Genomic DNA, 24,532 nt, shown 5'->3' on the forward strand with positions numbered 1-24,532 from the left:
GGAGATGGCTGTCATTACATCATCAATAAATGCACAAGTTTATGTTGATATTTTGGACAATTGAAAGGATGTTTGGGGATGATCAAATCATTTTTCAAGATGATAATGCATCCTTACATAGAGCAAAAACTGCAAAAACATTCCTTGCAAAAGACACATAGGGTCAATGTCAATGAGCAGATCTGATTTGATGCAGGTGTTAATTTGGGGGATGAAAATTTACAGGGTGATTCCATAATTTTTTCCTCAGAATTGAGTGATTCCATATTTTTTTCCCTCTGCTTGGTCTAAAAAAGTAACCGTTACTGACTGCCACAATCTTTTTTTCTTGATTTCTTATAGTGTTTCTTAAAGCCAGAAAGTTGCCATTTGAAATGACTTTAGTTTTGTGTCATGTCTGTGATCTGCTTTTTTTCTACAAAATTAAACAACTGAATAAACATCCTCTGAGGCTGGTGATTCCATAATTTTTGCCAGGGGTTGTATATGGATTTCATTCATATGTTTTTACGTCAGACAAGCTTGAACCCTTGTGCGCATGCGTGAGTTTTTCCATGCCTGTCGGTGACGTCATTCACCTGTGAGCACGCCTTGTGGAAGGAGTGGTCCCGCCCCCTCGTCGGATTTTCATTGTCTGGAAATGGCGGAATGATTTGGACTTTTTTTCCATCAGAATTTTTTCAGAAGCTGTTAGAGACTGGCACCTGGAAACCATTTGAAAAATTTATCTGGCTTTCGGTGAAAATTTTACGGGCTTCACAGAGAATAAGGACTGTTACTACAGCTTTAAGGACGGCTTTAAGGATGCTCGGCGCGCCACGCTCGAGGCACGAGGCCAGATCACTTCTAAAAGGACGGCTCTGTGGATACGAGACCGTCGTGTGCTCTTTCTCTGGTTATCACAAGAGCTGGACATCAGCCATTTTCCAGCAGATTTCACTTTTAACAAGAGATTTTGTCATGGAAAGCCGCGTGGAGGCTTCCCGCGTCACGACTGATTCGCTGTTTGAGCGAGACAAAGGAACACCTCCGTTTCGGCGTGTCATGGGACAAGTTGGGACATGCCTATCTCGGCTTTCAATGCTTACCAGTCCAGTAAGTATCAGAGAAATTGTGGAGAGCTGGACATGTCCAAACTTGTCCTCTGACACGCCGAAACGGAGGTGTTCCTTTGTCTCGCTCAAACAGTGAATCGGTCGTTACGCACGAAGCCTCCGCGCGGCTTTCCATGACAAAATCTCTTGTTAAAAGTGAAATCTGCTGGAAAATGGCTGATGTCCAGCTCTTGTGATAACCAGAGAAAGAGCACACGACGGTCTTGTATCCACAGAGCCATCAGCTTAGAAATGATCTGGCGTTTTCTGCCTCGTCGTCGCAGCTCGGAGCGCGGCGTGCTGAGCATCCTTAAAGCCGTCCTTAAAGCTGTAGTAACAGTCCTTATTCTCTGTGAAGCCTGTAAAATTATATAGACCACCTGCTGTGGTTATCTGAAGCAGGGAAAACCTGCACTATCTTGGCCCTTCATGGCAAACTGTTTTCCACTCTTGCCATGCACAGTGGTCGAAGGACGCAGTATTCACATGGGTATTAATGCAGCAGTCACTGCAATGCCCTCGCTAAACAGATCCTCTTCACGTGTATTTAAGAGGATGACAGGTGACATTCTGATTTGTTCATGTCATCATAAACCTATTAAAGATCCAACAGCATGCACCCTTTTTGATGACATCTTGCTGATTACCCACCTCAGGGTGGGTTTGATTCAAAGACTGAAATGAAAACTTCATCTTCACCAACAATTCTATCACCTCCCACCTATCCTGGATTGTAGAAAACAGGGCACGAATAAAGCTGCCTCAAGGAGAGACAGCTACTATTACTACTACTACTGCCACTACTACTAGTATCACTACTACTACTACTGTTACTTGCAAAAAAGAAGAAGTCAAAAGTTCAAAGGAAAAAGAAGAGAATAGAAAAGTATGACACCAGCCTTTTGGCACACTTGGCACAACAAGAACAACTACTGCTACTACTACTACTACAGTGCTCAGTAGCTGATGTCACTTCCCGTATGTCAAAGTGTACATGTGCCACGTTTGGCTCAATTCCAAGCTGCTGATTGGACAGGAGAGGGACATACACACACACACTCACACACAGTTGTCGCTTAGTATTTCAATGGGTCCTGATTTACTGTAAATATGTTTGCACCATGCATTTTGCTATTAAACATAAAGCTAATGCCCCAGATGTGACTGTCCTGTTGCACCAGAGGTCAGATTTAGGACACATGATCAGATGGTTTATATGCACGCAAAATAAAATCAGATGTTTATCAATTCAAGCAGCAGTTTGGACATAGCCTTTGTATTATCACAGTTATTGGCAGCACTTTAAGAGATTAAACCTTGTGCAATTCTGCTCCGGTTTCTCCTCCTGTTGTCTGCTGATCTTCACTCACACAGAAACAGCTCAAAGAAGGGCTGATAAAAGATCTGAGGCTGTAAAGTGCTACTTTGCTTTGAAGATGTAAGATGTTTGGTTTGATCCTGGTTATCACGAAGGCCTGTTTTGTCAGATCCGTCACATTCTGACGTGCCCACCACGCTGTGGGACGTAAAAACAGCAGATAACCTGCACGTGGGTGTCAGAGGACTTGTGTGTCTGTGCTGGTGTCGGGGTCACAGAGACATCAGGCTGATCTTACCGCTGCTTTCATCCGTATGACTGTTATTGCCAATAACAAGAAAGGAGATCCAGCTGCTCACTTAATGACCCGGGACAACACGTTTAATACTTCATCAGCACCGTGATTTATCCCTGAGTTGTTCTGAAGGGGTTCAGGTCAGTTTTCTATCTCCAGACTGTGGGTAACTGTGAGTGCTGTCTGTGCACGTTCTCCAACCCAGGTGGTGTCAAGCCGTGTGCACTGAACTGCTTGGCAGAGGGCTACAACTTCTACACCGAGCGCTCGCCTGCAGTCATAGACGGCACCCGATGTCAAGCCGACTCTCTGGACATTTGTATCAATGGAGAGTGTAAGGTAAGGGGCTGCTGACTGTCCTCACACGGGCCACTTTTGGTTGTTTAAAGCGTAAATACACATGATCAAAGATTGTGGATGCTGATCCGCAACCTGAACACAAAAAAGTAAAACATTACAACTTCAAACATATTTATACACAGCAGTGGAGCATGTGGTGCAGCAGGATCGGGATAAACGACATAGGCTTAAAATATCACGATATTTCATGGTAATTTTGCCGCTAATGATAAAAATGACAACCTCAGAATCAAATGTGAGAATTCATCACAGTCACACGTGGCCAAAATCCACTGGACGTCCATCAGGAATTTGTGTTAGGTGCAGATGGATGCTTCTGTTGTTTAGAATCCGCAATGGAAGAAGGTAAAAGAAGGAAAAGAAGCAGTGCCCCTTTAAAGGAGCAAAATTCCAGAGTGTCACTGCACTTTGGAATTAAATTTCCCAGATTTGAAAAGGTCATTTTGTTCAAAAATATGAAAATGATCAATTTATCATTTGTCTTACTCAGTACATATATTCACATATTTTTAACTTTTTACTGTTTGGTTTTCTCAATACGTGTAGATGACAGTACTGAGAGAACAAATAAGCATCGTGTGAGCGTAAACATACTTAGTTACTTTCCTCATTGTGTCGTGAAGACTTGACAGACCCCTTCTTAAAGCCACAGGGTGGCCAGTCAGTTCATGGGCAGTGCTATGACCTCTGACCTCAGGAGACGTGCAGCAAATTCATGTTCACATCTCAGATCTTCTCTCCAGTCCGGTGTTTAGTAAAAAGGAAACTCACCATTGTCCTCTGAATTTGTCTGACATCTTTAAAGCACGTGGGCTGCGATAACATCCTGGGCTCCAGTGCTAAAGAAGACCGATGTCGTATGTGTGGAGGAGACGGCAGCACGTGTGAGGTCACAGAGGGGCTGTTCAACGACTCCCTTCCCCGAGGAGGTAAAATATCTCCAGCCCCAGAGCGACAGTGCCAGAAGTGGAATAGAGCACTTTGAAACAACACAGACAAACAACCAGGGAGCTTAAATTAGCTCTTAAGATCCATAGAGTTGTTAGCATATTGTCACATCTCTGCCTGATTTTTGATGCACAATCATGAAGGCGTGCACTAAAAATGCATTGCACAAGAGCCTACACATTATAGTACATCTAGGCAACGACCCCACTGCGGAGAACCTCAACAAGAGGCAGGAAACTGACCAGAAATAGCTGGAAGCACAACAGAATGCAGGAAAAATGGTCAAAAACAGGATCAGATTAGGCACATGGTAATCAACCTGGGGTGGAAGAAGAGGTGTGCAGTAAGAGTTCAGTATTCGGAGTTTCTAATGGTGACAATCTTTCAAGGGGTTAGGCAGCATGTGAAAGACAGGAGTCCAGAATGGACCTGTGTTCGGGTGCTCAGCAGTAAGTCGGACTTGTTTCTGGTGGGGGTTGGCCTCCGCCAGGGCTGCGCCTTGTCACCAATCCTGTTTGTGATATTCATGGACAGGATATCGAGACGTAGTCGGGGGAAGGAGGGTTTCCAGTTTGGTGGGCTCAGGATCTCATCACTGCTTTTTGCAGATGATGTAGTCCTGTTGGCTTCATCAGCCTGTGAACTCCAACACTCACTGGATCGGTTCGCAGCCAAGTGTGGAGCGTGAGATTGGTGAGAGAATCGGTGCAGCAGGAATGGTGTTGCATTCGTTCTACCGTACTGTTGTGACGAAAAGGTAGCTGAGCCAAAAGGTGAAGCTTTTGATCTACTGGTCAATCTTCATTCCTACTCTCACCTATGGTCATGAGGGTTGGGTCATGATTGAAATAACTAGATTGTGTGTACAAGCAGCCGAAATGGGCTTCCTTAGGAGGGTGGCTGGTGTCTCCCTTAGAGATAGGGTGAGAAGTTCAGTTATCCATGGGGAGCTCGGAGTAGAGTTGCTGCTCCTTCGTGTTGAAAGGAGCCAGCTGAGGTGGTTCGGGCATCTGGTAAGGATGCCCCCTGGGCGCCTCCCGAGGGAGGTGTTCCAGGCACGTCCATCTGGGAGGAGACCCAAGGGAAGACCCAGGACTAGGTGGAGAGATTATAGTTCCACACTGACCTGGGAATGCCTCAGGATCCACCAGTCAGAGGTGGTCAATGTGGCACAGGAAAGAGAAGTCTGGGGTCCACTGCTAGAGCTGTTGCCCCCGCGACCCGAACCCAGATAAGAAGTTGAAGATGAGTGATGAGATGAAATGAAAATGCAGTAAAATTCATTCAAACTTAACTGCGTCACTCATGACTCATCATGACTCCAAATTGCTGAACTCTGAGCACAACATTATGGTTTCACTCAGAGATTCTTAAAATATTCCACAAAATCCCTCAGTAGTATTTGATTAAAATCCACAAAAATAGGGATGAAATCCAGCTACTCCTCTAGGAGGTGGGCCAAGCAGCTGGAACTACTGAGAAGAAGAAGAAGAAGAAGAAGAAAACTCACCTTGCAACCATTGCACTTAGCGTCCAAGGTGCCTCCATTGTCCAGCATAAAACATGTATACTGGCTGTAAATATTGCTCATGGTCGCCTCAGGGGGAATGTTCACCATGGCTTCAGCTTCTTGGCCTTATCAGCAATGGCAACAAGTGGCAACAAACAGCAAGTTCCGGTGTCATCGACCAAACGGCCCCCCCTAAAAATCGATCCCCGCCTGCCTTCACTGTGCATGCGTCATTTCTGAGCGTTAGCTGCGTTTCACTGATTATCACCTCGTTTCTGCTTCAAACTGCCTCCAATCATCATCTACAGTATATCAGCGACAGATATCTGAAGCTTTTGGACAACAATCATTTCCACATAAATTCATCATTATTTCATCATAAACGACGGGGGAGTGATCAGAGCGCAGCAGCAGCACGTCTGATGTGCTGCTGTGGCTCCGTCAGTTCAGAGCGTCAGTAGCGATTCACTGATTATCACCTTGTTTCTACTTAAAACTGACTTTAGAAAGATTTAAGAGGTTTTACTTTGTTATCTGATGATTAATAATCACATTAATCCCTTTGATTGCTTTGGGTGTAGTGAGTCAGACTCAGAGAGTCAGACTCGGATGCATGCGCAGTGAAGGCAGGGTGGACCAGTTTTTACATGGGACCATTCTGTCGGCGATACCAGGCCCAGCTCAGTAAACTTCGACTGTCTTCGGCGAAAGCATACTCACCACCTAGCAGAAGTGCCAGTTCTTGTACCAGCTGTACCGCCGTCAGTGAAATTCACCCCAAAAAAATGGTTGCGGGTGGGGATGATAAACTTTTTTTTATTTTTTTTTTATGGGGCCTTACTAACCTACTCATTTCTTTTGATTCCAATTTGTTGTGATCAACTCAATAATAATTTTACATCACTGCAACTGATGAAGAGTATCTGGATGAACGAAACAAGTCCAGTTGATCTGACTCAACCTGCTTGGATGCCATGACCTGAATGGCTGGCAATCTCCACAGACATGTTTGTAATGTTGGCCAACACATTTATGGGGAGATGGCTAGCGGCTTTCTTTTTGTGCATTTTTGATTTAGAGTTTTTTTTCTGGATCGTTGCGTAAGATCTCTGAATTTGCTACACAGGCAAAATTCAGTAATTTAACCCAATGTAGAAAATTAAACAAAGCACCAGAAATGACATCTGGAAGCAGACTGAGCTCACCAGTAGAGTGTACAACGTGTCATCGAGACCTACAGAGAGTGATTTGAGATGTCCTTATCCTTATACATTATGTTTATGGTGAGAGTAACAAGCAGCCATTCAGTTTTTTAGGCTGTTCTGTTTGAACACTTTGTGTATTTTGGTCTAATGACAAAATGAAACATATTTGAAGTCACTGGAAATAAAACTGGAGAAGGCTGAAAACAAAGTAACTCATCGTTCTCTTGGCAAAGCCACGTTTTTCCAAAAGCCAGGATCCCTGAAGCCAGGAAGATAATCTTTCATGGAAATGTGCCTTTTGTCACCAACTGACAGAGCATATGTTTTTAGCTATTTAGAATTATGTTGTCAAAATATAGATCAAGACCTAATATTTTTCTGATTAATTACATCATGGAGTGAAGAAATCAGGAGTGGAGATGGGGCTCGGCGTTGGCTATAGAGAACAGGAGAGAGAAAACATATTTGTCCTTCTATGGTATGGCTAGTAAACCATCTAAAAATACTTTGTGTACTTGTGTCTGTCTGTGACTGTAAAAAAAAGGAGGGGATTACTTTTACCTTTTATGGTGCATCACATTAGATACCCTTGTATTTATTCTATATGTCTTACAAAGCGTGAGATCTATTTATGTTTGTGTTGCACAAAATTTGTTCTTATCATTTTAATCAGGGCATGATGGGTTTTGGGGAAATACCACCTTAATGACACTTTTTCCTCCAGGCTACATGGAGGTGGTGCACATCCCCAAAGGTTCGGTCCATATCGAGATTAAAGAAGTCGCCTTGTCAAAGAATTACATCGGTAAGTGACAGCTTTGACATAAACAATTTGGAACATTAATTTGATTCATATTATTTATTTGAGTTTATGTCAAGAACAAATTAGAACATACAGTCGGCCGATTTTATCTCTTGTTGGTTATGTGGAGCCATAAAACTGTAAGGAAAAAAAATATCTTCCCTGAATGAATCCCTGCAGATGCAAAGAGCATCCCAGCACCGGACAAATCGACTCTGTTCCATATTCAGCAAAACTATTCATTGTCAGAATCTAACCAATCACACAAACTTATTCAATTAAGCCAGTTCTGTGTTTTTATCATTAATAAGAGAAAGACATGTGACAGCATGTTGAATTTATCGTGGATGGTGTGGATGGAGGGCTTAAGTTACACTTTGAAACAGTGTGCTGCCTTAGATTTATTGGGCTGTGGTGACAGCTGCCTGGTCCACCCGGATTAGCAGGATATGATGTCTGTATATCAAAGTTTAAAAGAGTGCAATTTTGGCGATTGTGCACGATCAGCTTCCCTTCCAAACAATGTGTAACTTTTGTTATGAATATCATGTGTGACCCCAGTGATAATGCAAATATTTCTCTTTGCAGCATCATCTGAGTCCTTGCAGACTTGCAAAAAAAAAAGGTCTGCATTTCAGATGCACTATTAAAACATAACTGAGACCATATAAAAAGATTCATCATAATATGGAATGTTTGTGACAATTTATAGAAGATACAGTTTTCAAACAGTAATGAACACCATACGATGAAGCTGACAGGAATACAGAGACGCTGCCTGTCGACTGCTAAAGAAGAGTAAACCATAAGTGAATGTGCGTCAGCGCAGCGGAGGAAAACCTGCAACTGCGAGCCAGAGAGACAGAATAACAAGCGTTTGGATCATTTCTCCTCAATTTGGCTCCATTTCAGTGCACAAAATGTGGATATTTTCAGATCTGTTGTGCTTGGAGACCGATTTTTGCTTTGGCAACCACAGATGGAGGTATTGATGAGATTTGTCCAGGCTGTCACCTGCAGTGCGTTTTCTTTCTCTTCTCGCGTCAGACGTATTGTTCATGTCAGTGCACGTGAAAGTCTTCATTTCTATCAGGTCTTTGTGTTGAGTCGTCCTCAGGATGGAAAAGTTTTCAGTGACATCAGGGAGCCAGAAAAGTGAGGATGAGCGACGACACCACCGCTAAATGATTGCAGCCACCTGTCGCCTCAGCTACCGTTGCCGCCTGTTTTTAATTCTAGCCTTCAAATGTGCTTAATGTTTCTGTTGCTCAGCTCTGAAATCTGAAGGGGACGATTATTACATCAATGGGGCGTGGACCATTGACTGGCCCAGGAAGTTTGACATTGCAGGGACAGTCTTCCACTACAAGAGACCCACTGATGAACCGGAATCTTTAGAGGCCCTGGGAGCGACCTCTGAAAACTTGGTTGTCACGGTAATAACTCATTTTTCTGTGCACAGTGTGCTTCAACAAATGCTAACAAATTTTGCCATCTGTGCTGCAAGAGCACTTTTCAAGACATTCACGGACACCTGACAAATTAGGGCTGGAGGGTATAGCCTAAAACATCTATCATGATATAACTTGAAGCATGAACTGCAAAAATGTATATCCCGGTATATTCATTAGAGTGTATTCATTTTGCTGGACATCAATATATAAATGCTTGTGAAGTGGTAAAGCACTGGCATGAAAACTCCTGTGGCGACACTTTTACCTGTATTACTACAACATATTTCACAAAGTACAGAAGTATATCCCCAAATGAGAAAAAATCAAGACAATGTGGAAAATGTAAATTTAAAAAGCTTGCAATGATTCTTACAGTTACTTTGACTTCTATTTCATTGCAGACTGTATGAACCCAAGATATTTCATGTTTTATGTGGTCAGCTTCATTTAATTTGTTAGTATACTTCCATTCCTGCATTAAATAGCAGAAATGAGTTTGAGATGCACCAGATGCATTTACACTGTGTTTTTGACCAGGTGCCATATATTGTCAAAATAGGGCCCAGTGATTTGGCTTGGGTGTGCTTGTGTGAGTTTTTATTGTCATAAAAGTCAGTGGTTTCTACCTTGACATGAATGATGAAAATAACAGACCGCACAGCACAAATGGAACATTCCACATAGTCAACTGACTGTCTGTGAGTGTTCCAGTTCAGCACTAGAAGTTTCTTTGTGGCATTCAGAGCTGCACCTGATGCACTCTGTCACCTTTATTCAGTCCCCAAACAACCTCAGTGTCATTTTTTAATGATGCTTTTGATGCTGAACATAAAAATTTTCTAAAAGATTCAGAATCCTGTTATTTCCCTGTTGCCTGGGCAGGTTCTGCTTCAGGAAGAGAACCTGGGAATACACTATAAGTTCAACGTGCCCATCCAGCGCACAGGAAGTGGGGACAACGAGGTGGGCTTCTCCTGGCACCACCTGCCCTGGTCAGAATGCTCAGCCACCTGCGCAGGAGGTAAGACTTGCCGCGGCTTAGTCTGGACATTTTACAGTAAAAAAATTAAAATTCAAACCATCAGCTAGATGTTTGAACTATGGACAGAGTTGGGTCTTCCAACAGGGCAATCACCTCAAACAGACATCAAAGCCATGCAGTTAATAAAGCAGAATAACTAAGAATTAAGTGTTTAGAATGGCCTTCACAAAGTTCTGGCATCAACCTAGTGGAAAATGGTTGGACTGTGCATGATGTCCGGGTCAGACCAGTGTGTCAGGGGCCACGTTTTGATGTTCAGATTCTTCCTCCACCTTATTGTGTCTCTGGCATTTTTCTCCATGTTTTTTGCTTAATTTTCTCCTGTGGTAAATACTCTGTACATGTCTCAGCACCTGTGCTTTTAATTCTTTACTCATCTTTATAACTGCTGTAGGACCATTTGTTCCTTGCCAGATTGTATAGATTTGTCCTGCTCTCCTGCATTATAATTCCAGGGCTTTTTTCCAGTATATTTTCCTTCTTGTACTGCTGTCCTGTGTTTCTGATTTTCGCTGCCATTTTGGTTTGATCTCTTGGTATGAGAACTCTCTCTTACTGACCTTTTGCCTGTTTTTGGACAACCCTCTGCTGAAAGACTGTTACTTGCTGGACCGATCACCTCTGTGCAGTGTGCATGACCTTTTACCTGTTCGCCTGCTGCTCAAAGGCTAATATTTTTGTCTGCAGGACAATAAACTTGCTTTTACCTTCCATCATCGTGGTTCTTTGCACTGGGGTCGTTTTGCCAAACCGTTTCACAGGGTATTCAAGTTGCATTGAACTCTGTTCTGACAATAAAGGTGGTTAGATATCCAGCCAAAATTCTGCTAGAAGCTTGTTGATGGCAAACATAAACATCTGATCAATATTAAGCTGCTTAAGGGACATTCTGTCAAACATCAAGTTCACTGTATATATATTTCTTGACCTTGTACTGATTTCAGAAAACCTGTAATAAGTTAAGTTAAAAAATGATTTTCATAGAATGATGAGTGTATGTAAACTTTTGATAAGAATGGTATGTAATTTTCATATTGTGTGGAGTAATAATCTGTATGAATGAGGCTGCTCGGGCACATGCAGATCCTGCAACTCTTCCAGCACACCCGCAATACAAACCTTCCAAATCTGAGACCGCAGTGAAATGTTGACCACAGCCTCAAGAATGACTAAACCAAACTGTTTAGCCCAAAAGCAATGGGTTTCATATAACAATAAATAGTGTCTTTTCCCCAGCTGTCAGGCATGCTCTGGACGCTTTGGTAATATTTTGTAAAAACACGACTGAATAAGCATGTGGGTTTTTCTGAGGAATGGTTTCCACGTCTGGAGCAGCTCTATCTGTGACTGGCCCCCCTGAGCGGTAAACATGCCTTTGTGTTGTTGAGCTGTAATGTGTGTGTTTATGGTGTGTCTGTCACCGCTTCGGGGTTTAAATCACAAAATTGTGCAGTAGTTGTACGTTCAGTATATACAGCTCAGCTAATCGTGAAATGTTTAATATATCACTGCAGCAATAAAGTCTTTGAAAAACATCATTTGACAGTCTCTGAAAATTCAGAAATTCTTTGACCCCCCTGGTGCATCGCACTCTTCATCCAAACTCTATTTCACTTTGAGCACAGATGGAAGGATTTTCTATACTTGGTGCACACACACATGTCCATATCTCATTACATCTGCCAGACCAGTCTGCTGTGGGATACGTCCCACGAGGGTTCAAACACTATCCACGTCCGTGCGTCTGTGCGCACGCACATGGTGGGAGGTGTGACACGATACAGTAGCCCTCACTCTCTCCAACAGAAGCCAAAATAAAGAGCGCCCTGCTCTGTAAAAGTGATTTGCCAAAATATTCTGCAAAGAATCAGGACTTTACACGTGTGGATTTACTACAGAGTGAACGGGTCTCACTTCCACAGTGCACGGCGTGCACGTGCTCATGATCTGTGCTGCTTGACTGATCTGAGACCGTACGATCTGTTTTTTGTTTTCAAAGGCTCCCAAAGGCAGGAGGTGGTGTGTAAGCGGCTGGATGACAACTCAGTGGTCCAGAACAGCTACTGCGACCCAGACAGCAAAGCTCCAGAGACCCAGAGAGACTGCAACACTGAGCCGTGTCTCCCCGAGTACGTAACCCTGACCCCCAAACTCAGCCGGATCAGCTTTTTTTAGTCCTGTGCCGTGCAAAACGTTTTAGGCACGTGTGGGTGTGCATGCAAGCGCTCATGTATCCCCACTGACTGTAGGGTCTGAAAGGACCACGTGCGAGTATCAGACACAGTTTCTTGTACCCACGATAACTTGAACAAAAATAATCTGATTTTCACTGAATTCGAACTCGATGTTCCAGATGAGTGTATTACAAAGAAGTTTGAATTTGATAGTAGAGAAGCTTGAATCTTCGACTGGACTGGGTTGCTTGACGTGAGAACGTTTCGCTTCAAATCACAGAAGCTTCCTCAGCTAAAATTCTTGCTCTGATAGTCTGACTTCTGTCTTGACTCTTGTAGAGAAGAATAAACCAGAAGCCAACAAAAGCTGGAGTTTTTTAACCTAACCAGACCCCTCCTACCGAGAGGCTGACTGCTATACGCTAGTGACTAAACAATAGCTCTAATTAGCACCTATTGTGCTTCACTCTCAGACTGCAGGCTTACTTGTAGTTCCTAGGGTTTGTAAGAGTAGAATGGGAGGCAGAGCCTTCAGCTTTCAGGCTCCTCTCCTGTGGAACCAGCTCCCAATTCAGATCAGGGAGACAGACACCCTCTCTACTTTTAAGATTAGGTTTAAAACTTTCCTTTTTGCTAAAGCTTATAGTTAGGGCTGGATCAGGTGACCCTGAACCATCCCTTAGTTATGCTGCTATAGACTTAGACTGCTGGGGGGTTCCCATGATGCACTGAGTGTTTCTTTCTCTTTTTGCTCTGTATGCACCACTCTGCATTTAATCATTAGTGATTGATCTCTGCTCCCCTCCACAGCATGTCTTTTTCCTGGTTCTCTCCCTCAGCCCCAACCAGTCCCAGCAGAAGACTGCCCCTCCCTGAGCCTGGTTCTGCTGGAGGTTTCTTCCTGTTAAAAGGGAGTTTTTCCTTCCCACTGTTGCCAAGTGCTTGCTCACAGGGGGTCGTTTTGACCATTGGGGTTTTCCCGTAATTATTGTATGGCTTTGCCTTACAATATAAAGTGCCTTGGGGCAACTGTTTGTTATGATTTGGCGCTATATAAATAAAATTGATTTGATTTGATTTGACCTATTGTGCTCTAGTTAGCACTCTCCTAATGACAGGACGGAAGCCTCCCCTGATGGCTCCCTTGACGACTCTCTCCTGATGACGTGAATGACTCATTACCATGAACAAAAGACTGAAACTGCTTTGACCTGAGTACCACATTGTAAACAGGGGACAAAGCGTGTCTGAGACCCGCTCCGCGGTTAAGGCTGGGTTTCAACTGTTTTACAAAGAATGCTTCCTTGACACCTCTCTCAAACCATTTCTTCTCTCTGGCTAAGATTTTAACTTCCTTGTCCTCAAACATGTGGTTAGTGTCTTTCAGATGGAGATGAACTGCAGACTGAGGTCCACTGGCGACCTCTCTGCGGTGCTGGTATAGCCTCTTGTGTAAAAGTTGCTTTGTCTCACCTATGTAGTGTTCATTACAGTTTTCCTGACATCTGATATGATAATATAATATTATATATATATAATAATATAATATTATTGATATTATCATATCAGACGTTATATCAACGTTTTGTAAGCTTCCTCTCAGATCTCAAAGTATTTTTTTGTGAGTGGTGCTTTTTCATGTTTCTACTATAACCAATTAGCAGGACAGGTCAGGTCTGGAAGCATATCCTGGTGCCACACAATCCAGCATCCACAACATTGCTGAACCTCCATGGCTCCTGGATGGTCACCACCCAAGTGTGATGGTGGCCAGCAGGAGTCACTGGTCATTTGGTAGTCAGTAAACTTCACTCTCCAACGCCAAAAGACCCTCTGGCCACAGACGCCAGGGCCCATGGGTTTTGGCCCCCTGGTTAGAGCACCTGCCTCCCATGCCACAGATCATGAGATTGCGTCCCAAAATGGGGCAATGGAGTGGAAAACACATACACAACGCAGAGGTTAAACAGGCATAGTGCTCCATGGCCAAAATTTAATAGTTGACATTCATGAACAATATAAGCGATAATCTTCATCTGAGTCTCCCTCAGATGACATTCCAAAGACATTCCAGTGGTCCCCAACAATCCTCCAAAAAGAGCTTACACCAGAGACATACAATTGTCATCTTAGGTCACTGGTTAGTGTCCTGGTCTCAGAGCCCCAGAGAAAACAGCAGAAAACACCAGGACCCTAAAGACTTTGACCTTCCTTCTGCCGCAAAGAGATCTGCACATCGCCTCTGTCCAATGACCTAACGACTCCTTAAGCTCTTCCCAGGAGTCTCTTAATCTCAAAGTCTGACAGCCCAGAGACAACAATATCACTACTGAGATAAGTGAATGTCTCCACAAATTCAACACTTCTGCCGCATACAGTTACACTTCTGATCGCTGAGTCCAGGAAGCCATTAAAAGGCTGTGACTGCTGTGTTACAACATAAGCTGAAAAAAGTACTGCAGATATTGCATTCTTTGAGTACCAGAAATACTTTGCGCTGGACTTTAGACCACATTTTTGCTAGTCTGTGGTAAAAACACTTTCTGGTACCAGACAATATGGAAGCAGCAGCTTCCATATGGAAGCCTGACCACACCACATTTTGAGACCAATGCGCCCACATGAGTGCGTTTGGACTTGTGATATCAAGAACATGTGTGCTGGGAGTGAAAACTAACACCTGCATCGGGTGGACCCACGCAACAACACTTATGTTGTACTGTGTGCCAGTTTGTGCCAAGAGGAAGGTGGGTGCCTGTGTGTCTCGGCTTGTGGTACGAAGCTTCCTGGGACGACTGTTGAGTTGACGATTGTCAGTGTTGTTGGTTTCATTGCACTCTAAAGAAAAGGATGAACATGCTGACACACAAGGCAGCATTGTGACTTCTTGTTGGTGTGACATTTCAAAGTGTTAGATTTTTACCACCGGTAGGAAAGACCTCCTATGGTGTTCTGTGGAGCACCTTGGTGGCTTCAGTCTTTGGCTGAAGGTGCTCTGACAAGACGTCAGTGTGGCACGCAGGGGGTGGGAGGTGTTGTCCACAATGCTGCACAGTTTCCTCAGCATCCTCCACCACAAACTTCAGCTCAAGCCCCAGAACAGAGCCAGCTTTCCTGACGAGCTTGTATAATAATAATAAATTTATTTGTAAAGCGCTTTCCATCAAAGTACTGCACAAACAACAATTCAAAATCAAGTTACAACCAAGTTATCATCACAATCAAATTATGATGTAATTACAATTTGATTAGTTAATATAATTATAATCTTAGCTGTAGCATCATAATTCATGACTCATATGTAGAAGTAAATAAGTGGGTCTTCAACTTGGCTTTAAATACATCAACAGAACCATTAACAACTGGAGCCAGTGAAGAGACGCCAGCAATGGAGTGATGTGTCCAAATTTACCAGCTCTGGTCAGGATACGAGCTGCTGCATTTTGAACAATTTGGAGACCTCGAGTCGTCTTCTTTGGTAGACCAGATAAAAGGGTGTTACAATAATCCAATTGTGAAGTCACAAAGGAGTGGATTAAAATCTCTCATCCTTAAAAGACAAGGAAGGCAATTCTAGTGTCCTTAAGATGAGAGTCAAAGGAAAGTGTTTTGTCAAAAAAACACACCAAGATTTTAAACTTTGTCTTTGCAATGAATAACACAGTCATCCAAAGACAGAGTAAAATTATCAAATAACATCCATTATGTTGTCCACTGCAATCACTGTTGTGATGCGTGTGGAGTACGCTGGAAAACTGCACACATTTGCCGTAGTCCCTGGGTAGGCTGGTGTGTGCGTTGCATTCCTAGACTTGCTTATAGTATCGTATGGTTGCTTTAAGCCCTGTCAAACCATTTATTGAAAACGCTGGCATAAATTAAAGCAGCTGTCGCACCTTGACGACCAGCGAGTGCCGACAGCCCCATTTCCACAAAGTGGTTCAGGTCGGTACTGCACGGTATGGTACAGGTCAGAGACAGAGTAATTTAACATTATTTTATTTTTTTATCCTGGTGGATCACTTTCATTGCGTACAGAATGCTGATGAGTCTGGCTGTGGTAAACGCTGCCGTGAATGAGTCTCTTTAAACTTTTAAAGCTCCAGTTACTTTCTGATCAGTCTGCTGATCTGATCAGGTCTATGATGACCTGAATATTGAAGCGCTGTGATGATTTAAACTTTTAAAGCACCAGTCGACCGCAGTCAGGTGTGGTAAGACCTGATCGCACCGACAGCAACAGCGCTTTAAAAGTCATCGCAACATTTCATCAGACCTGATCGCAGTCGACTGGCGCTTTAAAAGCTTAAATCATCACAGCTCTTCTGTCTGACCAGAGGTGATCAGAGCATGACACCTTCATCCTGTGAGAAAACACACTTGAAGCAGGAAAAAACCACTGAGGGACTTGCTTTAAAACGCTACATTTCCAGCCACGACAGGAATTAAAAGTATTTTCAGACGTCATTTTCCAAAATCAGGAGCCTTATGTGGATACAATGTTCGTCAGACTGTGATGGTGCATCGGACTGAAATGAACAGGTAATATTTACTCTGTGTGTGAATGAAACAGTCTGTGTGCAGGAAACAGATCGCAACATTCAGAGTCTGTCTGGTGTCCGATAAAAAAGTAGAAAATATTGCCATTTAAACTCACAAGCATCTTTAAATATCCCGTTTCTTGTCAGCATTCTAAAGAGAGCGACAGAGAGAGAGAGACAGAGACAGAGAGAGAGATAGACAGAGACAGAGAGAGAGGCAGAGAGAGAGACAGCGAGACAGAGACAGAGAGACAGAGACAGACAGAGAGAGAGAGAAAGAGATAGACAGAGACAGAGAGAGAGACAGAGAGAGAGAGAGACAGCGAGACAGAGAGAGAGACAGAGAGAGAGAGACAGCGAGACAGAGACAGAGAGACAGAGATAGACAGAGACAGAGAGACAGAGACAGAGGGAGAGACAGAGACAGACAGAGAGAGAGAGCTGTGTCTCTGCTCTTTTTTTCCAAGACCTGATTTTGTTCTTTGGATTTCTGGAATTCAGTATTTGGATGTGTACAGTAGCACCGTGTTGCGCAGACCCGCTTAAAAACTCTGGGTTTTCTGTTTTCAGAGCTCTACGCAAAAAAATATTAAACAGGTTTATTTTTTTGCATCCTCCTCGCGTAGACCTCCGCATACTGCTACGTAGGGAGCAAAAACGTGGAGTAGAGCTGCTTAAACTTGGCTAGAGCTGCATAACTCAGCGTAGATGGTACGTTACAATATGCAATTCTACGTTGGCCTCAGTGTGAAAGGGGCTTAAGCAACAGCACACGCTGTGGTGTGCACATCTGATACACTGAATTCCTATCTGTTGTTAAACACATCCCCTGGGAAATGCATGTTTAAAACATGATTTCCACATATGTATATGCTTTTCCTCTTCTAGGCGCACTTTCTGACAGGTGTGTCTTATGTTCCGGTGGGACTTGCACTCCGGTATGTGGTAAATGTGATATACACTTTGTGTGTTGAAGAAGCATTTATCATCAGGCATGCGCATAACTGGTGCAATGCATATTAAAACATAAATGATACGCGAACAGAAAACGGAGGAGTGCACCTTTCCCATAATCTGTCTTCATCGCTTTAATCGTGAGAAGCACTTCCATCCTTGTTTTCTGTTGCGTATCATTAATTTTTAGCATGCGTGAGCACCAGTTATGTGCACACCTGTTGCTGGCAATTGTTTAACAGCAAGATTTTTTTCCAGTGGTGCCTTACGTTTTGCATGTGACACTTGCTTGCCATCTTCTTTAGTGATGCCGTGCATTAAAGCTCATGCTTCAGCAGAAGAATCTTACATAAAAAATGAGGCTTGACTATTCATATAATGTGCCTTCAATGAGCCTTAGTTATGCAAAGAAAATAATAAAGTAAAATGTCAGTGATTTATAACTTCATGTGTTAACTATTTTCAGTGTTTGCCTCACGCCAAAAATAAGAGCCTTGAAAATGACCACCTGTGTTTGATGATGTTGGCGACTATACAAATCCTCAAGGGATCGTATACACATTTGCACGTGGAATATGCACCCACTCAACTTGTGCTGAGTGGCCAAATGTCCGTAACCTTTCAACTGCGGCTGAAGGCATCACCAGACTGACTGAAAGTCCTGTCTTAAGAAAGTCACTTGAGAAAAAGGATTAAATCCTTTTTCTTTAATTAGTTGCAGGCTTTCTAACAATTGTTTGTGTAAAAGTTTTGGTTCTTTTCAGCCGAAGCAATTGATAATATTGTAAATCTGCTAAGTACTCATTTGTTTTCATACATCCAGACAACAGTCTTGGGATATTTATGTTAACATCTGTATTCAGTGGACCCAGACTTCGGGTATCTCATTTATTTTGATTAGGACTTGAAGGCTTTCGTGGCACATGTATATGTATTGAATTACGGCACGCACGTGACATTTTGTGTCTGGGGGAAGACAAACACTTGTACAGCCGCAGGAAAGCAGCTCTCAAAGAGTCCATGCAAACACGATTGTTTTAGAATAGCCAGGATTTTATGAGCTCGAAGAATGAAAGCTGACGCAGATGTTTGAACACACCGTTAAGTCTGTATACATTCCATGTCATGATGTAATATCTCAGCGGCTGGATGTGTTTGGAGCACTGTTGTCTTGGCAGGTTTATGACGTTAATACTGAAGTCTGTAGTTAGAGGTTTGAACGAGACTTTCTGGAGGTTTTAAAAACTCAGTGGCCTGGCATAGCCTGATTTTAATCACCACATCACTGTAGTCTGTCTGCATCATTTTTAAAGAAAGTCTCAGTGTCCAAAGTTAGATTTGCTTTGAGCTGACAGGCCAAGGATCAGTGTCAATTTGACATAAAGTCCTGTAACCGAAACATCTGCAGCAAAATGACATTTTAAAACAAAATCAAAAAGCAAGGATCATTTGAAAAAGTAGAGCACACAGAGTTCAGTCCTGTCCTCATCCGGCAATATCCATATGCCCAGTGTGCATCACTGAGCCTTCAATAGATTAGATTAGATAGAACTTTATTGATTCCTTGGGAAGACTCCCTTGGGGAAATTGAGGTTCCAGCAGTATTGTATAGCAGCACACAGGGTAAGAAGCACACAGAGTATCAAAAGTGAAAGTAAAAAAGAAAAACGCTTTACAGTATAAATATAAATACACAATATAAATACCAGACATACTGATCAATACTGGTATACTGGCGACTGCTGTTCCTCTCATTCCTGACCTCTGTCTTCCTGTTAGTCCTCCTCCCCCTGTTGTGAAAGTGTAGGAACACGGACCCACAACAGGGGCGCAAATGAACGGACAATGAAGGAAGTCAAATAACAACACTTTACTGTTGTGAAGAAGCACAACCAACACGGCGAATGTGAAATTTAACAGACAGTCAATTACAAGGGTGACGTGTGGGCAGGCTCGAAGATAAGAGACGTCCGTCCAAAGCAGAACCGGAACCACACGATTTCCTCCGCCACCGAACCCCGGGAATACTGGAGCCGCCAAGTCCCGAACACCCAGGTGGCCACTGCCTCCGCTTGTCGGATCTGGTACTGCTGGCGAGGAACAAAAACAGTTAGATGTGGGTGCGTGTGCACCCAGCAACACGTACGGTGGGAATGCCACCTCCACCTCTCGTTGAAAAAAGAAACAGAATATCTGCTGTCCAACACACACAAGCAATAGATATTCCTGTCAGAGAATCAACACAGTCAGCTGAGATCGTTACCTCCTTGGTAGAGCGATATCTCGGCAGAGAAGTGGAGATGACGTCTTGCAGATATACCGCTGCGGATCAGATGATTGGTAACAGCTGTCGTAGGTGACAGCTGTCACCCCGGCTGCTCCTGTGAGATGGCAGCGCCCTCTGGTGCCTGGAGCCCGCACTCCAGGCAGGGTGCCCTCTGGTGGTGGTGGGCCAGCAGTACCTCCTCTTCAGCGGCCCACACAACAGGACCCCCCCCTCAACAGGCGCCTCCTGGCGCCCGACCAGGCTTGTCCGGGTGGCGGCGGTAGAAATCGGCCAGGAGGCCGGGTCCAGGATGAAGCTCCTCTTCACCCAGGAGCATTCTTCGGGGCCGTACCCCTCCCAGTCCACCAAATACTGGAAGCCCCGGCCCATCCTTCGGACATCCAAAAGCCGGCGCACAGTCCAAGCTGGCTCGCCATCGATGATCCGGGCAGGAGGTGGTGCCGGACCCGGAGTACAGAGGGGTGAAGTGTGATGTGGCTTAAGTCGGGACACATGGAAAACGGGATGGATCCGCAGTGAGGCCGGAAGCTGAAGCCTCACTGCGGCTGGACTGATGACCTTGAGGATCTTAAACGGACCGATATACCGATCCTGCAATTTAGGGGAGACCACTTGGAGGGGAATGTCCTTAGTTGACAACCACACTTCCTGCCCTGGCCGATACGTAGGGGCCGGGGTCCGCCGACGGTCTGCATGGGCCTTCGTCCTCATCCGGGCCCTCAGCAAAGCAGAACGGGCGGCACGCCACACCCAACGGCACTTCCGCAGGTGGGCCTGGACCGAGGGCACACCGACCTCTCCCTCAACCACCGGAAACAAAGGAGGCTGGTACCCCAGACACACCTCGAAAGGGGAGAGGCCGGTGGCTGACGACACCTGGCTGTTATGGGCATACTCGATCCAGGCCAAATGAGTACTCCAGGCTGCCGGGTGCGCGGCCGTCACGCAACGCAGGGCCTGTTCCACCTCCTGATTGGCCCGTTCTGCTTGCCCGTTGGTCTGGGGATGATACCCGGATGAGAGACTCACCGTGGCCCCCAGTTCCCGGCAGAAGCTCCTCCAGACTTGCGAGGAGAACTGGGGACCGCGATCGGAGACAATGTCTGTTGGAATCCCATGCAGCCGGACGACGTGGTGGACCAGGAGGTCCGCTGTCTCCTGGGCCGTCAGGAGCTTCGGGAGGGCCACGAAGTGGGCCGCCTTGGAGAATCGGTCCACTATCGTGAGGATGGTGGTGTTGCCCTGGGACGGCGGGAGGCCCGTGACAAAATCCAGGCCGATGTGGGACCAGGGGCGATGAGGCACGGGCAGCGGCTGGAGCAGTCCCGAAGCCCTGCGATGATCAGCCTTGCCCCTGGCGCAGGTGGTGCAGGCCTGGATATAATTCCGGACGTCGGCCTCTAGGGACGCCCACCAGAAGCGCTGCCGGACAACTGCCACGGTTCTTCGCACCCCTGGATGACAGGAGAGCTTAGAGCCGTGACAGAAGTCCAGGACTGCAGCCCTAGCTTCTGGTGGGACGTAGAGTCTGTTCTTCGGCCCAGTTCCGGGGTCCGGGCTTCGTGCCAGGGCCTCCCGGATGGTTCTCTCTACGTCCCAGGTAAGGGTGGCCACGATAGTGGACTCCGGGATGATGGGTTCCGGTGGATCCGACAACTCTGCTTTGACTTCTTTTTCATGTACCCGGGACAAGGCATCCGATCTCTGGTTTTTGGTCCCGGGATGGTAGGTGATCCGGAAGTCAAAACGGCCGAAGAACAGTGACCAGCGGGCTTGCCTGGGGTTCAGCCGCTTGGCGGTCCTGATATACTCCAGGTTCCGGTGGTCAGTGAAAACCGTGAATGGCACAGACGTTCCCTCCAACAGATGTCTCCACTCTTCAAGAGCCTCTTTCACCGCAAGGAGTTCTCGATTGCCGACGTCATAGTTCCGTTCGGCCGGGGTCAACCTGCGGGAAAAATAGGCACACGGGTGAAGGACCTTATCGGTCTTCCCGCTCTGGGAAAGCACAGCTCCTATCCCTGAGTCCGAGGCGTCCACTTCAACCACTAACTGGCGACTAGGATCGGGCTGCACCAGAACGGGTGCAGACGAGAAGCGCCGTTTCAACTCCTTGAATGCGGCATCGCAACGATCCGACCAGGTGAAGGGGACTTTTGGTGAGGTCAGGGCTGTCAGGGGGCTAACTACCTGACTGTAGCCCTTAATGAACCTCCTGTAGAAATTAGCAAAGCCGAGGAACTGTTGCAGCTTCCTACGGCTGGTGGGTTGGGGCCAGTCTCTCACCGCCGCGACCTTGGCCGGATCAGGAGCAACGGAGTTAGGGGAGATGATAAACCCCAGGAAGGACAAAGAAGTGCGGTGGAACTCGCACTTCTCGCCCTTCACAAACAGCCGGTTCTCCAACAACTGCTGCAGGACCTGACGTACATGCCAGACATGAGTCTCAGGATCCGGAGAAAAGATGAGTATATCGTCCAGATATACGAAGACGAATCGGTGCAGGAAATCCCGCAAGACATCATTAACCAATGCTTGGAACGTCACGGGGGCGTTTGTAAGACCGAACGGCATGACCAGGTACTCAAAATGACATAAGGGGGTGTTAAATGCCGTCTTCCACTCGTCTCCCTTCCGGATCCAAACCAGGTGATACGCATTTCTAAGATCTAGCTTAGTGAACATTTGGGCTCCATGCAGGGGCGTGAATACTGAATCCAACAAGGGCAATGGGTATCGGTTACGAACCGTGATTTCGTTCAGCCCCCTGTAATCAATGCATGGACATAGTCCGCCATCCTTTTTCCCCACAAAAAAGAAACCTGCACCCATCGGGGAGGTGGAATTCCGGATCAACCCGGGAGCTAGAGAGTCCCGGATGTAGGTCTCCATTGATTCACGCTCAGGTCGTGAGAGGTTGTACAGCCTGCTGGATGGGAACTCAACGCCTGGAACCAAATCAATGGCACAATCGTACGGGCGTTGCGGGGGAAGGGTGAGCGCCAGATCCTTGCTGAACACGTCCACAAGGTCATGGTACTCCACCGGCACTGTCCCAAGATTGGGCGGGACTCTGACCTCCTCCTTAGCCTGGGAACCGGGAGGAACCGAGGAACCTAAACATACCCGATGGCAGGTCTCGCTCCACTGAACCACTACCCCGGACGGCCAATCGATCCGGGGATTGTGTTTTAACATCCAGGGGAACCCTAGAATCACACGGGAGGTGGCAGGAGTCACAAAAAACTCGATCTCCTCCCGGTGGTTCCCTGACACCACCAGAGTTACTGGAGGTGTCTTATGTGTGATTAAAGGGGGTAGGGAGCCATCTAGTGCCCGTACTTGCACAGGTGAAGTAAGTGCCACCAGAGGGAGCCCTGCCTCCCTGGCCCATTTGCTGTCTAGCAAATTCCCTTCTGAGCCCGTGTCCACCAGTGCTGGGGCCTGAAGGGTTAAATCCTCATAAACGATTGTAACCGGGAGTCGTGTGGCAATATGGGTGTGTCCCACGTGAATGTCTTGGCCCACCCCTAGCCCAGTTTCTAGGGGCGGGCGTTGGTTGTTTAACCGCTCGGGGCAGTCCCTCACTTGATGCTCTATCGAGCCACAAAGCACGCTCCACGGACCAGCCTCCTCTGTCTATCCGGTGGTTTAAATGTGGCCCTGCTCGTGTCCATAGCTTCATTAGCAGGGGGAGCTGTAACCACACGGAGCGTAGGGGCCGTGGAGCGTGGGGAGGGCGGAGCCCGGTTGGAACCGGAAGGGAGAGGGACGGCGCGTGCCCGGCCACGCCCTTCGTCTCGTTCCCGACGTCGTTCTTCTAACCGATTGTCTAATCGTATAACCAGATCAATAAGCCCGTCTAAATCCCGCGGTTCGTCCTTAGCCACCAGGAGCTCCTTCAGGACCAACGACAGTCTGTTTACGAAGGCGGCACGGAGGGCAGTGCTATTCCAGCCGGACCTCGCCGCCGCGATGCGGAAGTCGACTGCATAAGCAGCTGCGCTCCGGCGCCCCTGTCTCATTGACAGAAGCACGGCTGAAGCGGTCTCTCCTCTATTTGGGTGATCGAACACTGTTCTGAACTCCCTCACAAACCCATCATATGTCTGAAGGAGCTGTGAATTTTGCTCCCAGAGCGCTGTAGCCCAAGCGCGTGCCTCACCGCGAAGCAGATTAATCACATAAGCTACCTTACTAGCATCAGTCGCGTACATGACGGGACGTTGTGCGAAGACGAGCGAACACTGCATAAGAAAGTCCGCGCACGTCTCCACACAACCCCCGTACGGCTCTGGAGGGCTTATGTATGCTTCAGGGGAAGGTGGGAGGGGTCGTTGAACGACCTGTGGAATGTCAACGTTGCGCACAGGATCGACAGGAGGGAGAGCCGCAGCAGCGCCCTGTGGGCGCGCTTCCACCTGAGCGGCGAGAGCCTCCACCCTGCGGTTAAGGAGGATGTTCTGCTCGGTCATTAGATCCAACCGAGCCGTAAAGGCGGTGAGGATTCGCTGCAACTCACCGATCATTCCTCCTGCAGACGCCTGT

At 46.0% G+C, this 24,532-nt stretch overlaps 1 protein-coding gene across 1 annotated transcript in view; it reads left to right on the forward strand.

Annotated features, from left to right (window-relative positions):
• adamts6 (ADAM metallopeptidase with thrombospondin type 1 motif, 6) overlaps window positions 1–24,532 on the forward strand; it is a 169,174-nt gene that overhangs the window by 119,893 nt on the left and 24,749 nt on the right. Inside the window, exons 16-21 of the mRNA XM_034191495.1 lie at window positions 2,913–3,046; window positions 3,873–3,996; window positions 7,455–7,535; window positions 8,805–8,968; window positions 9,869–10,007; window positions 12,028–12,157. Of these exons, the coding sequence (XP_034047386.1) occupies window positions 2,913–3,046; window positions 3,873–3,996; window positions 7,455–7,535; window positions 8,805–8,968; window positions 9,869–10,007; window positions 12,028–12,157 (772 nt within the window). The remainder of the gene's footprint in view (window positions 1–2,912; window positions 3,047–3,872; window positions 3,997–7,454; window positions 7,536–8,804; window positions 8,969–9,868; window positions 10,008–12,027; window positions 12,158–24,532) is intronic.

The sequence above is a fragment of the Thalassophryne amazonica genome, chromosome 17 (genome assembly GCF_902500255.1).
Source record: "Thalassophryne amazonica chromosome 17, fThaAma1.1, whole genome shotgun sequence".
In the NCBI taxonomy this organism is placed as follows: domain Eukaryota; kingdom Metazoa; phylum Chordata; class Actinopteri; order Batrachoidiformes; family Batrachoididae; genus Thalassophryne; species Thalassophryne amazonica.